The 17,791-nt window shown below is 44.8% G+C and overlaps 1 protein-coding gene across 5 annotated transcripts in view; it reads left to right on the top strand.

Moving 5' to 3' along the window:
* Positions 1-16,316, top strand: part of Rhoh (ras homolog family member H) — a 32,818-nt gene extending 16,502 nt beyond the window's left edge. For 4 of the 5 annotated variants that reach the window (XM_052199539.1, XM_052199538.1, XM_052199535.1 and 1 more), the window contains 2 exons: positions 14,321-14,436; positions 15,049-16,316. In XM_052199539.1, coding sequence (XP_052055499.1) covers positions 15,274-15,849 — 576 coding nt within the window. In that variant the 5' untranslated portion in view covers positions 14,321-14,436; positions 15,049-15,273 and the 3' untranslated portion in view covers positions 15,850-16,316. Of the gene's footprint in view, positions 1-2,786; positions 2,921-14,320; positions 14,437-15,048 lie in introns of all 5 variants that reach the window. The other variant, XM_052199537.1, reaches the window with a different exon arrangement.
* Positions 16,317-17,791: the final 1,475 nt, after the last annotated feature.

Here is a 17,791-nt window from a genome sequence, read left to right as displayed (position 1 = left end):
AGATAAAATGCACAGACATCAGTAGACTAAATGGAAGCACTAGGTGGTCGGAGGGCTGTTCTACACCCTACTTTATTTGTGTCTTAATATAGCTACATCTACCATCATGGGTATAGCTCACAGCTATATACAACTCTAAAGCGGAGGCAGAGGCAGGCAGATTTCTGAGTTTGGGGTCAGCATAGTCTACAGAGTGAGTTCCAAGACAGCCAGGGCTCCACAGAGAAACCCTGTTTCTCCACAGAGAAACAAACAAAAAACAAACAAAAACAAAACAAAAAAACCAAAACCTAAGCTGGGTGTGGTGGTTCACATTTATAATATCAGCACTTGAGAAGCTGTGGCCTGAGTAGGTTGTGAGTTCAAGGCTATGGTGTGAGACTGTTATCTAAAAAGAACACACACACACACACACACACACACACACACACATGTGGGGGAGTGCTAGGCAGCCTGGCTAGAGTAAAAACCTGCTCCCCTGCCCTGTCCTGCCTTCTGATTCTTTCCCCTCTATGGAGGAGGGGATGGTGGGATGATGTAATACTCAGAGTTGTAGCTCTGGCCCAATGAACAGTGAACATAATCAGAGGCCATACATTTTCCTTTGTGTCTTGACCAGTAGGTCTATAAATTCAGGGTATGTACTACCATATGAGATTATTGTGAAGAGAAAATGAGCTAACATATTCACATAGTCACTGTGTAGACTTCATAAAGTGTACTGACATAAAGCAAGTCAGCTACTAAACTGGACGTGATAACATAGTTTGTAATTGCAGGAGACTGTGGTGAGATAGTTGTAAGACGAGACCTGTCTAGGCTAGAGTGAGTTCAAAGCCTACCTAGACAGCTTAGTTTAAAATCCCTGGCTCAAAAGTAAAATAAAAATAAAGCAAAATAAAATAAAAACAAAGAGGGCCGAGGGCAAAGCTCTGTGGTAGAATGCCTACCTAGCTTGTTCAGATCTCTAGGGGCAGTCGTCAGTACTGGGTAGGAGTGGGGGCAGCTGTGACGTCACAGATGCTATGGAGCCATTGTTGGATATGCAGCCCATTACAGATGACAGGCACGGTGTAGCTGTATGTCTAGGAACTGAAATAAGTAACACACACACCTCCAAAGTCCTCCTGGCATTCTGACCTGAAATGAAATCCTTTTGTTTCACACGATGATGAAACTAAGTCCAGAGATGATAACTTGCTCCTGGTGTCTAAGCAAAACTTAGACCACTTGTTCTCTGTGTGCAGGCAGGCCTTGAAATTGCTCCAGTAACCCAGCTGAGGTCAGTCAGTTGTCTTGGCTCTTAATTAGGTCCCCCCCCTTTTTAAATTAGATATATTCTTTATTTACATTTCAAATGATTTCCCCTTTTCTGGTTCCCTGCTCCCTGAAAGTCCCATAAGCCCTATCACCTCCCCCTGTTCCCCAATCAACCCCTCCCACTTCCCTGTCCTGGTACTTCCCTACACTGCTGCATTGAGCCTTTCCAGGACCAGGCCCTCTCCTTCCTTCTTCTTGGGCATCATTTGATATGTAAATTGTGTCGTGGGTATTCTGAACTTCTGGGCTAATATCCACTTATTAGTGACTGCATTCCATGTGTGTTCTTTTGTGATTGGGTTACCTCACTTAGGATGATATTTTTCAGTTCTACCCATTTGCCTAAGAATTTCATGAATTCATTGTTTTTTTAATAGCTGAGTAGTATTCCATAGTGTAAAAAAAACCCCATTCTAACTTAAGTAGAGATGTTATAACTTGCAAATTAAATACCAGATACCACCTTTAAAAATCTGAATTTCAGATAAAGAATTAGTAATAATTTTAGTATATAAATATCCCATGAGTACCAATTAAAAAATAAATTGTTTTAGAGGAAAAAATTAGAAAAAATGAATTGGTAGGGAGTATCAGATGTTAATTATGCTATCGGCATGCTGTTTCTCTTGGCCTTGAGAATGTGCCTTTGAAAGGAGGAAAGGCACTGGAATAGTGAGGACATTGTTGTCGTCAGTGTTTTTTAAGTTCTATTATTCCAAAAATGTTAATATAGCCCCCCCCAAAAAAAGAAAAGAAAAAGAAAAAAAAAGAAAAAAAGAAAAAAGAAAGAAAAAAAAGAAAAAAAGAAAAAAGAAAGAAACTAGTAAACTGAGGCTGGAGTGGAAGAGACTGAAGGATAATGGCATACAGATATTTGAAGATGCCACACTGAAGCGCTTTCCTGTGAATGCTAAACTGAAAAATCAATAGGAACTAAGGGGCTGGCAAGATGGCTCAGTGAGTAAAAAGGTACCTGATACCAAGTCTGAGGATCTGAGTTTAATCCCCAGGTGGGAGGGGAGAATTGACCACAAGATAAACAAATAATATATAAGTGTAATTAAAAACTCATTACTATCTTACTTTACAAAACTATCTTTGATTTTTCATTTTTAAAACATCTAGGCTAAGCTGGGCATGGTGGCGCACGCCTTTAAGCCCAGCACTTGGGAGGCAGAGACAGGCAGATCTCTGAGTTTGAGGCCAGCCTGGTCTACAGAGTGAGTTCCAGAACAGCCAGGGCTACACAGTTCCACCAACTGTCAAGATATGTTCAGCCAAGTCTCCCAGCCCTTGCCTTTTTGGAGACAGTTTAAAGGTCAGCTGTGACTGGTTTGCTATGGGGGTACTCAAATGGGGAGTGTTCAGAAATGGAATCAACACCCAGGACGCTGTTTCCTGGTGCCGCATTCTGGTGTACAAGTGGATTTGTTTGCGTGGTTCACTTGGGTAATTTTTATTTCCAGTGGCTTTGAAGAGAGCATGGGACCAGAAGTCCAGTGGACTGTGAAAAAGACTTGACCTTCTACCTCATTAATGGAGGGCCATATTTGCTGTGGAGGGTGTTCTTACGGTACCTGATGTCACCCTAGGCCAGCAGGTACCTCATGGATACTTGATGTGACCTCTCTTTTTCTTCCTCTTTGGGGTATCTGATTAGATTCTGGTCTGTAATCCTTAAAAACAAGGGGCCCAGAATATTCTGGTCTGTAAAACAAAATAGCAGTGCAAGCAGTGCAAAATAGCCAGCCAAGGCGACCCTGGAATTCATCCAGGAAAAGACACGTAAGGAAGAATGGTAACAGGCTTTCATGTGATGGAGAGAGGAAACCTCTACACCATCAGCACTGTGGGGTACAGAGGAGGGGATGGACGCCGCCTGCTCAAACTGAACCCCAGACAGCAGACATGCTTTGGACCTTGTTTCTGAAAAATGGCATATATGTATCTTATTGTTCTAATACCTGACCCTCCCCCACACACACACATGTGTGTACCCTCACCTAACTTGGACCTTGTTTCTGAAAAATGGCATGTGTGTATCTCATTGTTCTAGTACCTGACCACATGCACGCGCGCACACACACACACACACACACACACACACACACACACACACACACACACACATGCTTACCCTCACCTAACTTGGACTAGGTTAGAAATGAAGCAGAAGATCCCTTTGAAAGGTTTTCAGGTTTACTCTTACTGAGTACTTACTTGAAGGTTTCATACAAAACATAACAACAATAAGAAAGTCTCTGAAATGAATAAGCCCATGGTGGGAGATGCTTGGGAGGGCCCAGAGCAACATAGTCCAGGACACAGTTTACTGCAGCACCCTGATCAGAGGTGGCAGAGACAAGAATTCCATGTGGTTCCTAAGAACAGTGATTGCTCTTAGCAGGGCACCTCTGTTTCTCCGTTGGGATATTCTCTCTGGTTCCTTTGTGTTAGAAACCCAAGTGCACAAAACACAGAGTGCTGGGGAAGCATGCTTGGTTCCTCACTTTGGCAATATTGCTATAATGCAAATTCTTTAATATCTTCATTAGATATAGGGTTAATGGGTATGGTGGCATTTTTTGGATAGTCTGTAATCTGTCTGGTACTATAATAAAATATGTTCAGGAAGGTTCTCATTATGTAACAGGAGTGTCAGAAACAGGACATCACTAATTGGAACACCAAAGCAACCTCTCTTCAACTTTTGCCACTTCTGCTTTCGGTGTCAGTACACAAACACTAATATGATTTTCTGTGCCCCGTATTTCCTTTGAAAAGTTATTTGCCTGGCTTTTCCAAAGCCAGAATAAAAAAATGTATGTTTCTTTAGAGAGGACTTGAAAATGTCTGTGGGAAACCCAGATGGATGCCATGTTTCTTACACGCCTTCCCTCCCACTCTCTCTGGGGTCAGGCCAGCGCCCCCCACCCCCAGTGCCTTGTGGGTAGAGGAGGAGGTGCACTTACTTTTCATTGACCTGCCCTTTGGAGCTCTGTTAGGCTCCATCCATGTCTCTGGGTGGCTACCGGGTTAACGCCTGTCATCCTTGCCTGGAGACCCCGTGGGGGCTGCTAATTCTGTCATTTCTAGCTTACACACGTTATCTCCCTTACTAAGTTCTCATGTCCTAACAGTACCTTTTCGTATCTACCAAGAGCCTGCTTTTGAAAAAGATATCTTAAACAGTACTTTTTATTATCCTGTCCCTTTGGGAGGAATATTGGAGCAAACTAAGGCTGTCAGTAACTGGACCCCATGCTCTCTTTCTTTCATTTTAAATTGGGGTAGGCTATGCAAGAGCTGCTCCCTGGCATGGCGGATGGGGCAGTGGTGAAGAGGAGGGAGATAGTCACACCACTGTGGTCATGTCCCTAGACTTGTTCCAAGCCAATTTTCTAGCCCATCCCACCCTGGCTCAAGCCTCCTGTGTCATGTTTCCTTGAAAATGACTATCCAGCTGGGAGGGGTAGTGAGTGTCTTTAATCTCAGCAGAAGAGGAGGGCAGTGTAGTCGAGGATACCAAGGTGGGGAAGGCTATCCAGTCGATGCTGTAGTGGAATGCAGAGAGAACGCACCTGCATGCAATGCACAAAAACAAGCCACAAATCTGCTCCTGTCTCCCCGCCCCCCCCCACACACACATACACAGCTGTGCTTCAGACACAGTCTCCACCTACCTATGCAGGCTTTTCCATGTGCTCACCTGGACTTAGGGCCACTTCCTCTGTTTGGTCATCGCCCACTCTCTCTTGTCCTTTTTACTCCAGGTTCTAGTTCAAATGATACCCTCATGATCTCACCACATTAACATTTTATTTTTTGTTACCTTCTGTCCCCATTAGGTCAAGCTTAGGAGAAAGCCAGTTAAAGGTAGTTTGTTTTTTTTTCAGACTTCCGTGAATTTTTAAGTTAATATTAATAGAGCATTATATATGTATAAACAATAAATTCAGCCATTCAAAGAAGAAAAGAAGGGCCCTCCACAGAGGTGCCCCAGTGGCTTCATGGGTGTTACAGCTTCCTGTCTCAGTTTCTTGACCTGAGCTGAGCAGATGCTTCTAGAGAGACATTTAATTGCATAGCTGTGGACTATGTCTGTGACGTAATCCACATAAAAAGGACTTATGTCTGTATTCCAAAGGAGGGTTTAAAACTCTTAAGACGGCATCAGGATCTCTTGTTCTTACCTGACTCTTCTCTTACCTAGAGGATTTAAGGAGCAGGCAATTTAAGGCTTGCAGCCATGCACCTATCGGGCTAGATTCCAGAGGAGCAAGTGTCAGGTAAAGTTAGGACCCCCAACAAGCTGGAGTGGCCACTCATCGGTGAGAGCAAGGCCTTTTACCTACGTATGCCTTTTGCTCCGCCTGGACCAGTGTTCTCTTGGACAAGGGAAGCTGGATCTCACTAGAGCCACTGGGTTGGGTTGTATCTGCACATTTAGTTCTATATGAATGGGAAGGAAGAATCCTTTACCAAGCCAAGAACTTGCTTCTGTGTGTACAGTGTATACTGCTGGGCAATGCACAAAGGGTGATTTGACTCTGGGTGTGTATGTGTGTGTGTGTGTGTGTGTGTGTGTGTGTGTGTGTATGCCCCATGACAGTCCATTGTGTGGACATGGCATTGTTAGTTTAGCATACTTATTTATTTTGTTGCTGTTACAAGTGCTGCAGCAGTGGAAGTTCTCACTTGCCTCTACGACGTGCATGAATATTCCGGCACAATGTGTGTAGAGAATGGAGCTGCTGGTTAGAAGGTGTCTGCGTTTAAACTTTTGGCATATATGGAAAGAGTGGGGCGGACAAGGTAATAAGGGGTCTATGATCTGTCAAGAGTCCTCTTGGCTGAACACTGTGCTCTGGCAGTGACAAGTCAGACTGAGTTCTTTTCTTTCTTGCTCTTCTCTTCTCTTTTTTCTCCTTTATCCCTTGTCTTCTTCCCCCCCCCATTCTCTCCCTCTCTCCTCTCCCTCTCCCTCCTTTCATTTCATTTCCTTCTTCTTTACTGAGGTAAGGTCTTGCTATGTAGCCTAGTTCTAAAGTACTAGAGCAGGCAGGTCCCAAACTCATGTCAATCCTCCTGCCTCAGACTCTGAAATGTTGGCCTTACAGATGGGTGCCACCATGGCTGTCTGAGTAAGTTCTTTATAGCGTGTGCAGATTCAGAATTCCCTGATGAGAGCGGGGCAGCTGCCACGAGTAGGAAGCAGACCTAGAGTTACCTGAATCCTGGTCTTTCAGGGGACCTCTGGAAATTTTGAATTTTAATTAATTTTGACTAGTAAGTGTGCCACCCCTTTCTCCTCAGACACTGTTGGCCATGAGCCTGAACAGGGTTTGGAAGGCTGAGTGTGGTAGATTGACCTCCAGAGACGTTGCAACAAGATGAGTCTACTTTATGGCTTCAGAAATAGGTTATATAGAAGTATGAGTGGAAAGGGCCAATCGGTCATTACATCAAGCGAGCGGGAAGGGCTGATCGGTTATAATAGAGCACCTGATTATCATGCAGGTGGGAAGCCAGAGGAGCACATGTATGCCGAGTTATACAGCCTTGCAGAGAGCTTTGTACAAGGTCACTTTTCAGCCAAAGCCCAGACAAGGCCAGCCACCTGTGTTCAGGGACACTCTCCAGACAAAGACAGGTAGAGACAGGGAAGGCCTGCTGAGAAAGGAAGTCCCCCACTTTATGCAGAGCTCAGAAAACCATCCAGTCATGGGGGACTGCTAACTTAATAACTGGTTCTCTAACAGATAGGGACAAGTCTTAGTGCCTATATAAATTATTTTATTAAATTTAAATAAGATTTTAGAATTGAAACATATTTTATAACTTACTCGAAATAAGATTGAATCAAGAACATGATTGTTCTTAGAAATGGTTTTGTCACAAAGCAGAGGGAGGCGTAAGTGCTGAGCCCTGTCAAATACATGTCCACTGAGTTTTGTCCAACAACATTTATCAAAAAACAAAACAAAACAAAACAAAAAAAAACAAACAGATCTTTGTTTTTATTGTTTTTCTCCGCTGGGGATTGAACACAGGGCCTTATGCTAGGCAGAGGTTATATCACTGAGTCCCCAACCTCTGCCAATAACAACAAAAAACAAGAAAGAAAGACAGAAAGAAAGAAAGAGAAAGAAAAGAAAGAAAGAGAAAGAAAGAAAGAAAGAAAGAAAGAAAAGAAAGAAAGAAAGAAAGAAAGAAAGAAAGAAAGAAAGAAAGAAAGAAAGAAAGAAAGAAAGAAAAGAAAGAGCGAGCAGAAATGTTTTGTGTTTGGTGATTGGTGTTGGGAATAGGGAAGAGATCACTGACACACTGCAGAATCCCACTCCACACTGCCTTTATTTTGTATCTTAGTTTCATTAAGGTTACAGGGGTAGGCAGGCCTGACCCGAGGGAGCACAGGGACAGGAGGGGCAGAGAGTCTGATGGTAGGTTCCTCAGCTAACTACAGGCGTTCAGACCCCAGCAGTCTACCTCACTAGCTTGTCATCTTGGGCAAGGCTCATTACTTCTCCCTGCCTTATTTATTGTCCTCTCTGTAAACTGTGAGGGGACAGTGGAGCTGACAGCAGGGTACAGTTGCCATCAAAGGAGGCAATTTTTGTAAAACACTTAAAATAGCGTCTGGCAAATGCTGGTGTTGATAATTCCTTGCCAAAGGTCGAGCATTCAGCTTGGTGTGGTACGGTAGCATCCTCTCAGATGACTCAGAAGTCCTGGAGGCTACCTGTTACCATCCATGCTTTGTGGCTCCAGTTCTGTGACTCACCTAAGGTTATGCTATTAATCAGCAAAGGGGAAGAGGCTCTAACCAGGCCCCCAGCCTCCGCACCTGAGTCCTTCACAGATGTTAGATGTCCTCACTAACTGAAATCACTGCTCTCTTCTCAGGGCTAAAAGGCCCGCCTTCTCCATCATTTAAATAATGCCAAGAGTTAAGGGTTTATCCTAATTCTAAAGGACTTAGAGTAACGGTTACCTGGGTTACCTGAAAGAGAATTGATCCGTCTGCAAAGCATGTCAACAAGAAAGGGGATGGCTTTCTGGAGAAATAATTTCATATTAGAATTGGGAGCTATTTTTTGAGTAAAAAAGGTTACTTTTGTGTAGTAGAATCTTTCCCCTGGAGAGAGGCGGGGGAATTGGTTAATTTAGAATGAGAAACTTGGAGGCACTAGCTAGCTTTATGAGCTCTCTCTGCTTAAATATGAAAGAAAAGACAGGGCTCGTTTGAAACATGCCCAGCGGATGGAAAATGTGCTGACTCAGCCGGTTCCATTCTGGGCGTGGAAGTCGGTCGCTGGCAGCTGAACTGCTTTCTGTAACTGTTGGCTTCCTTGTGGGGGAAATGAGTGGGTTGATGCTGATGACCTTTTGGTCCTTTCAACACACTGAATTTCTTTCCACAGTGGGGGACTTGTTACCCTGCAGATGTGGGGTTGTTTGGTATGAGGGAGTACCAGTAATCAGGGGAATTTCCTAAAACATATGGGCACACCGTATATATTAAACAAATATTAGCAATACATTTAATCAAGAAAAGAGTTAATACCCTCTCATCCCTAAGAAGAATTTTTAAAAGTCTTTAAGAAACAATGACCTTCTTGTTTGGTTGGGAGAAGCTGAAGACTTAGGAGATTTAAAAAAGAGACTGGATACAGTTGGCTCACATTTCTTTGAGACACAAAGCAGATTGGACTTGAATCACGAGGTTTTACTTTAGGATCCTTAACCAGGGCGGTGGCTTCCACCTGGAGGGCACATGCTCTGAGCTCGTGCAAGTCTGTCTCAGTCACTTGTCACCTGATGTCCCAACAACATTCCTCCAAACACTTGAAAAGTCATTATAGTAGCCAGGCAGTGTCACATAGGCCTGTAATTACAGTACTTGGGGGGCAGAGTTCTTAACCCCCGAGCCATCTCTCCAGCCTGCTTTCCAATCTTATTTCCTCCATCTATTTCACTGTTTTTTAAAAAATATTTATTTATTTATTTGTTTGTTTTGAGACAGGGTTTCTCTCTATGTAGCTCTGGCTGCCCTGGAACTCAGTCTGTAGACCAGGCTGACCTTGAACTCAGAGATCTGCCTGCCACTGTTTCCTAAGTGCTGAGACTAATGGTGTGCACCAACACTGTCCAGCTCTCCACTGTTATTTTAAAGGATCTCAATTATAGGAAGAAACTAGTTTATCTATTAGCTCTCTATTGTTAGATAAAGCCTGTTATTTTAAACACTATAAAAAAGAGTACACTCCCAGTTAGAAATTGAATGTCAAAGTTCCTGCAAAGGTCCTTGCTGCCACGTATCATCCCCCACGTTAGGGTCAGGGATAACTTCACACCTGTAATCTCTCCAGCTCATTGGTGGGGACCAGACTAAAGTGCCCACTTCTTCTGGGGCCTGGTTTGGTCTGGGGATAATAGAAGAACTCATAACTCTGACTTGGAGGCTTTGGATACAGACCTTGGGTTAGGAAGGCGATGCTCTGTTTAAATGTGGCTCTGCTGGGGTCAGATACATCTTGGGCTTAGGGATATTAAGCTGACCCAGAACCTTGGTTCTGAAGAATACGTTAACAGGTGCAGCGGGCATCTTGCCAAGGTAAGTCCTGAGCAGGATCTGTTTGGAACAGAGGCAATCTGTATAGAAAAGAAACTGACAAATGTACTGTCTTTTTTATTTTGAAAGGGAATGGCTGTAGCAATTAGCAGCATAGTAGGGTGAATCATTCACATAGCACTGAGAATTAGTGACATTAAATAGTATAAAATGGAATTTAAGGTAAAGACTGCTGGGCAGTGGTGGTGCATGCCTTTGATCCCATTACTTGGGAGGCAGAATCAGGTGCATTGCTGAGTTCAAGGCCAGCCTGGTCTACAGAGTGGGTTCCAGGACAGCCAGGGCTACATGGTTCCAAGAAAACGAACAAACAAACAAAACCACCAAAAAAACAACCAAACAACAATAAAAGGGAAAATAAAGACATTACTTATTTACATTTTTCATCTTTTTTTCTCTTTTGCATAGTGCATCCTGTCCACGCACACCCTGCTAAGTCCTTACCAACCTCTGTCTACCCCATCTTCTCACAAACATCTCTTTCCTGTTCATGTCTATTTTTTTATGCCCCACTGAGTTTCCCCAGAATGATCTGTGTGACCATGAATCTGGAGTTGTCTCCTGAAGCTCAGCGGGCTTAGCAGTGTGTACACAACTGAAGAAAGCAACTCTCTTCTCTCAGAGGCAATCAATAGCCAATAGTTCAGCAATAATGGTCAGGGGCCTGGGGACCCCGCCTATTTCTGTGACTGATTGTTGGTAGGAAGGCCCAAACTGCTGGACTGTTGTGATCTCAACTTTTTGGGAGGGCAGGTGGGGAGCACAAGGTTTTGTAGCTCGTGCTAGCCTGGAATTCATAGCAACCCTCCTGACTCAGCCTCATGGTGCTACGATTACAAGCACAAACTGCTGTACCCAGAGGGGCAGTATTTGTGAAAAATTACCTCCACCAATGCCATCTACTCAAAACCCTCCATACGGGTATGATTTGATGTTTGTTTTTAATTTTGATGTATTCTGAAGGGGCTTTGCTTTTCAGGGCAAATTAGAGCAGTTCTCTATGCCAAAGTGTTGTAAGTGCAGCAGGAATTAGCGGCCATGTTTGCATCTAAAGCTGGTCCTCACGAGCTCCCTGTGAGGAAGGGATCTGGTTCCATTTTTCAAATGGGGCTGTTTCAGCTGTGTGCAGATTTCAGCATCAAGTAAACACAGAAGGAATTATAGGGACAAAAGCAGGGCAACCGAGATAGCATGTAGGTGTGGTAATGGGAGATACAGGGTTGGGGGGTCAAGGAAGATGTTTGAAAAGGGGCATGGGTGAGGGGCATGTTTGGCATGGGTGAGGGGTATGTTGTCAGCCACTAGAGAATCACTGAGTTTGTCTATGGAAGGGTCCTAGTGAGAAACCGTGTCTGTCTGTGCCAGGTGAGAGTTGTGTCCTAAATGTTAGTCCTTAGAGGAAGATGACCAAGACACCTCACGCCCCAAGTCCTCACTCTGCCCCCCTTTGTGCCTTTGTCGGAGTAGAACGAAAGACCAGCACTTTGCTTTGGTCGCACAGGCTCTCTTTCATGTGACTCTGTGTCTGAACTATGGAGCCCCACAGACGATGTCCCCGTTCACAGAAACAGTAGGAAGAGAGCAAAGGGAAATCAAGCTACGAGATGAGACTCAGACACACTGGGGTTGGAGGCTCATTCATTGCAGACTGAAGACCCGCAGAGACCAGCTTAACTGCTTAACACTCAGGGTGTACCTTAAAACATTATCTGAGGACACTTGAAGTAAGTCTTCCCAATGGAGACCCCTCCAGAAGACACCCAGCCGGTTAGACACACTGTTCCAAACTCACTTTTATTTTCCACCTGCAAACCATAGAAGGGGTAATGTCCTTCTGTAGGAGAAATTTCACTGAAAGGCCATCAGCCTGCATGCTCCCTGTGTGGGCCACGGTGGCTCTCCCGAGGGTACATGTGACATGTGCTGAGGCCTGAAGATCATGTCTATATAGGGGGTTGCTCTAGCCTAGACTGGTATGTTCTCTGCCACTCCCACAGCTCCATATATAGCCATCTGCTGAAGACCTGGCCTGTCACTTCGCCTTACAGAATAGTGCAGGGATTTGGTTCTTCTGCTACTGGGTCAGGCAACAAAGGTCTTAGTATGGTGGCCACCAGGAAAGCCTGCCATGCCTCACTGTTTACTGCTTGGGGACCTGAAGCCCTGACTGTGTCATTTAGTGACAGTGGGCTGCTGTGGGAAGGCCACTGCACTCAGAAAAGAGCCTCCTTTTACTCCAGCCTGGCATTTCTTTTTATCTCTGTGGGAAACACATCTCAGTATTTCTTTATTCCTGTACTATTTTATTTTTATGCTATAAGAAGAAATTTCTGTCTTGGGGTTTTTTTTTTTTAAATCTCATTTCTATGAAATCTCTCTCTCTTTTTTTTAAAGATTTATTTATGTATTTTATGTATATGAATACACCATCACTGTCTTCAGATGTACCAGAAGAGAGCATCGGATCGCATTACAGATGATTGTGAGCCACCATGTGGTTGCTGGGACTTGAACTCACATTGGAAGAGCAGTCAGTGCTCCTAATCACTGAGCATTCCTTTCGTGAGGTTTCGAGTTCCTCATGTGAATAAATAACTGCTTGTCATTATATTTAGTAATGACTGCTCGCCAGTGCTGCTGATCACGAGTGCTTTGTGTTTATATACATAGCTACGTCCAGTTTGTTCATGTGATGTGTTAAGCCAAGGGTCTAAGGCCACAGGGTACTCTCAACAACCATGTGAGACAGGTATTATGACGTTGGTTTTTACTAGGAGGAAACTGAGGGATTGTGAGGTTAAGAAACTGGGTGAATGTGACCATACAGATTGTTAATTAGTCACCTCGATTCCATTCCAATGCTACCTGCCTTTATCACCCTCCCCCCTTTTTTGAGACAGGGTTTCTTTGTGTAACCTTGGCTATCCTGGAATTCACTCAGTAGACCAGGCTAGCCTTGAATTCAGAGCTCTGCTGCCTTTTCCTCCTGAGAGCTGGGATTAATGGTGTGTGCCACCACCACTGGGCTTCTTTCTCTCCCATTCTTAACATGCCGTCTCAGGGACATCCTTTTATAGATGGCTATAAATCCGATAGAAATAACCCACAAGTCTGATGCACACACTTTTACTAATCCTGTCCCGCAACACTGGCAGGAAAAATTAAAGAATGAGATCATCATCTGTTAAACAAAGTCACAAATTCATTGAGGCTGTCTACAGGTCTGAGGAGCTTATGTCTAACAGACATATTATGGAGCCCTTCTGTCAAAGATCTGGTGACAAATGGGTGTCCAGGGCGTCCAGGCCGTCCTGTGTGAGTGTGTCCCATATGTCCCATGTGTGTGGCACTGCAGCGCTATGCTGGGGACATCCAAGGTTGGCTGGCATCTCTAGTGTGAAAACAGAGAACATGATGGGTCCCCATACAGCTCATTTTTAGAGGAAACCAAGATTCAGACATGTTAAGTAACTTGGCCAAAGTCACATAGCTTATGTGTTAGGAAAAACAAAATTCATAAAAACCATGTGTTATTTATTTAACTCATTTGCAAAGGCTGTCATGTCTAATTAAACAGAAAGTGCAAGCCGACGAGGATATAAAAAGTCTTTGGAGGAATCCTCGGGTTTAAGAAGGGTGATTTTAACCTTTGTCCTGTACAGGACTCTGCCTTGGGTGTGGTTAGTGTGTGATAAGCTGGGACAGTTGCTGTCAGGAGAGGTGAATAAGGCCAATTATGAGGACAACCTTTACTCTAAACTTTGGTCTCAGACACCTTTCACTTGACTGAAGGGCTGGCCTTGAGAGAATCACTCATCGGATAGCATCCTGGGTGCAAGTCTGAGTTCTTAGCTTGGCGCTTTTAAACCCGCAAACAACTGAGAGTCTTATTTTCCCCTTCATAAAATTCAGGTTCTGCCATATTTGTGTACTCTTGTTTAACAGTTAGTGTTGAATATTATTGCTTTCAAGCAAGTTGTTTTGTTTTGTTAGGGGCCTGCTCTGCAGATGCCTGTCCCAAATTGTTGAAGAGAGAAATAAATTAGTCTCCACATCTTTAAGTGCATCACAGGCTTACACACTTGTAAACCAAGTATTAGAGTTAAAGCCACACGTCACCCTCTACACACAGCAGCATAGATAACAGACCTGCTTTCAGCTGTGGAGAACAGGAGAGAGTCTTCCCTATCTCTAGCCAACCTTACTAAAGAATCTCAAGGGAGAAACCATAGCAATTATTAGTGGTCCAGTGATTTTTCCTGCTTCGACACCAATTCCTGCGTAAGTCAAGGACAGGATGGTTATTCAACAAGTGAAGGAAATTATATATGGCATTTGTCACTCATTAATTTTTCTTCCTTGCAGTTCCCAAAGTAGGTGAGATCTACTAGAACCTGAGGCCACGCATGCACAGCTGCCTTTGCCCCCGTTGCCTTCCTGCGTCTTGGTCAGTCAAGAGCTGTTCACGAGTCATTCACCAGGTGGGCATCTGAGGCCCTTTCCATGTGGCAATCAGAGCAGTTTCCTGTGTTATTACCAGGGTGATCTTTTTTGCCTCTTCCCCTCCCTTCCCCTCCCCTTCATCCCCCTCCCCTCCCCTTCATCCCTCCTCCCCTCCCCTTCATCCCCTTCCCTCCCCTCTCTTCCCCTTCACCCTCCCCTCCTCTCTCCTCCCCTCCCCTCTCCTCCCCCTCTTCCTCTTCACCCTCCCCTCCCCTCCCCTCCCTTCCCCTCCTCTCCCCGTGATCTCTTGCTATGTACCCCAGCTGACCTCTAACTCAGGATCCTCCCACCTCATCCTCCTGGATTAGAGATGGGTAGTGCTATACTCTCCATTTAAGGGCTGATTTTTAAGAATAAACTCTCCTTCTGCCTTTGGCCAGGAGATGTGTTTGAATGCTAAGTGTTGGGGGACAGGTTCTAACTTGCCAAGGGGAGGGATGGGACTAGACAAATAGGGTTGAACAGCTACTCTCTGAGATGGGAACGCCGGGGGGGGGGGGGGGGGGGGCGTTCTTAATTAGTTTGTCAACAAGATGCTTCTTGTCACCAGAAAGGAGAACCTCAGTTTCCCCCTTCTCTTTCTGTTCCAGTTGGCAACCAAGCTTCAGAGGCTTTCCAAGCAGTCTCCGTTTCTCGCCTGGGCAGACTGGAGAAGTACTATCTATAATTGATGTCTGAGATTCTGAGAGCATAAGCCCTGGTTGCTGTCTCCTTACTCTATGGGACTGCTACAGTAGCCCACTGAGCCCAAGAGCCCTTGAGGGTTCTTTCCCTTGGGATCCCCGGACTCTTAAATACGACGTCAGACAAGGACGATGCTGAGCTCTATCAAGTGCGTGTTGGTCGGGGACAGTGCTGTGGGAAAAACCTCCCTGTTGGTGCGCTTCACCTCTGAGACCTTCCCAGAGGCCTACAAACCCACTGTGTACGAGAATACGGGTGTGGATGTCTTCATGGATGGCATCCAGATCAGCCTGGGTCTCTGGGACACTGCCGGCAATGATGCCTTCAGAAGCATCCGCCCCCTGTCCTACCAGCAGGCAGATGTGGTACTGATGTGCTACTCCGTGGCCAACCATAGTTCTTTCCTGAACTTGAAGAACAAATGGATTAGCGAGATCAGGAGCAACCTACCCTGTACCCCGGTGCTGGTTGTGGCCACACAGACTGACCAGAGAGAGATGGGACCTCACAGGGCTTCCTGCATCAATGCCATAGAAGGGAAGAGACTTGCTCAGGATGTGAGGGCCAAGGGCTACCTGGAGTGCTCAGCCCTTAGCAACCGAGGAGTACAACAGGTTTTTGAATGTGCTGTCCGAACTGCTGTCAACCAGGCCAGGAGACGAAACAGAAGGAAGCTGTTTTCCATTAACGAATGCAAGATCTTCTAAACCCTGAGGTCCTGTACCCAACATTCATGAATGAACCTCAAAGGCTCATGGGAGAGGAGAAGGGGCCAGCCAAGAGGACCGATGCTCTGCCTTGGCACATCTAAACAATCTTTCTGCAGCTCGGGTTATAGGGAAGTCTGCCGCTGATGCTCCCACCAGCTCTCCTCTGCAGATGAACTCTGCCCAGCACACCAGAGAGATTTCTTGAGCAGCCATATGAATAGTCTATCTTCAATGAGAGACTAAAACAACCATCCAAATTTAGACAATGAAGTGCATTTCACAACTATGCCATATTTAAACCCACATCTTATTTAAATAATAACCAAATATAGAGCTCTTGCTTTCATGCTTGGGAAGTCTTGTCTTTGGAAAGGCAAACTGCCGTATGAGGAAAATGACCTTATGGGGTTCAACCATGTCTGTGGTGTTATTACTTACTCCTAAATTTAATTTCGTTGGAACTACTTGCGTGCTGTTTTTTTTTTTCTAGATAATCAGACTTTCCAATAACCATAAGCTGATCCCTGTAATTCATCTTCCATTTTCCTATTATTCAGAGTTGTGTATAAAATACAGCTCCAGACCAGAAGGTATTTTAACACTGCCAAATGGTTTTCTCTGTAATTCTGAAAGAACATTTCTTATTTATGATATTACATGTCACTCAGAGAACTCCAGTTGCATACTAAATGTTCCTTTCTCACTCATTAAGACAGAGATGGAAGGGAAAAATAATCTTTCATCTAGAGAGTCACACTGTGCAAAGTAACAGCAGCAGAACTTGGAATGGATGCGAGGGGGACCCCTTCTCCTTGCCTGCGTCTCCTGATGTGTACTTCCTAGTTGGTTACAGGTCTTGGGAGAAGAGAACAGAACAGACAGTGTTATAATAGTTAATTGGCTAGCACAACCCCATCATTTATTAATTTTAAGGCTAAAAGTGATTAGAAAGGCGCCTATATATGTATGCCTGTGTATATGTGTAAGGGGAAAAGGCAGTGTTTGTGGCTTTTCCTGTTTCATGAGTAGATACTCATTTGTGAAAAAACATTACAGATCTCAGGTTCAGAGAATGAGAAAGCCTGTAGCAACTACTGAGATAATACAGCGTTGTTGGGAAATACTAACTCAATAGGGAGGTGTGCATATGCAGTCCTCCTTCCTGATTGGGTGAGAGCGATGGGGTCACTCACCTTTTCTATACCCTGATGTATCATTTATAGTTCCAATCTGATACCTGGGAACTTGAGCACCTTTCTTGGAGCCCAGCATTGTAGAGGGGTTGTGTTGCTGTCACCATGAAGGGTGAGGCGACTACAGGAGCAACCCTACTGCGGATTCTGCTGACATGAGCCAATCAGCCTGGCATATAGATTCTCTGGCTGACTCTCTGCAGTTATAATCTGTTAAACACCTCAGACTTCCCTGCCCCCGCCCCAATGCTGCTTTCTCCCCTGTCTCTCTCTTCCATGCCCAGTCTCAAGCCTGGGACCTAGATCTTGGTCTTGGGTAGAAGAATTGCTTGCCGTTTCCCAGGGCTCATACGTTTGCTTTCAGTTAATCTCTCAGCCTTCTGTTTCTGTGGCTTGCCCTTGCGGCTGGACCACCTATGTGCCTTGAGTTGAGAGCTCATGTCTTCCGTTCATGGCACTGGGCATCAAGGTTGGAATGCCAAAGGACTGAGTAGACGGGGAGGAGATAGGCTATGTCCTCCAGATCCCTCATTTCCTCTGAAATCAGTCTCCAACACACAAAGGATTTTTGTATTTACTTTTCTTTCAGTGTGTGTGTGTGTGCTGCTTGTTGTTGTGAATTGAAACTATTTTTTCTCACTCAGTTACCCAGGATGGCCTCAAACTTGCAGTGATGCTCCTGTCTCAGCTTCTCCAGGGCTGCTATGATAGGTGGGAGCTACTGTACTTGGCTTCCAAAAGGTCTT

This window comes from Apodemus sylvaticus, chromosome 11 (genome assembly GCF_947179515.1).
Source record: "Apodemus sylvaticus chromosome 11, mApoSyl1.1, whole genome shotgun sequence".
Lineage (NCBI taxonomy): Eukaryota > Metazoa > Chordata > Mammalia > Rodentia > Muridae > Apodemus > Apodemus sylvaticus.
This window is presented reverse-complemented; position numbering and strand designations above follow the sequence as displayed.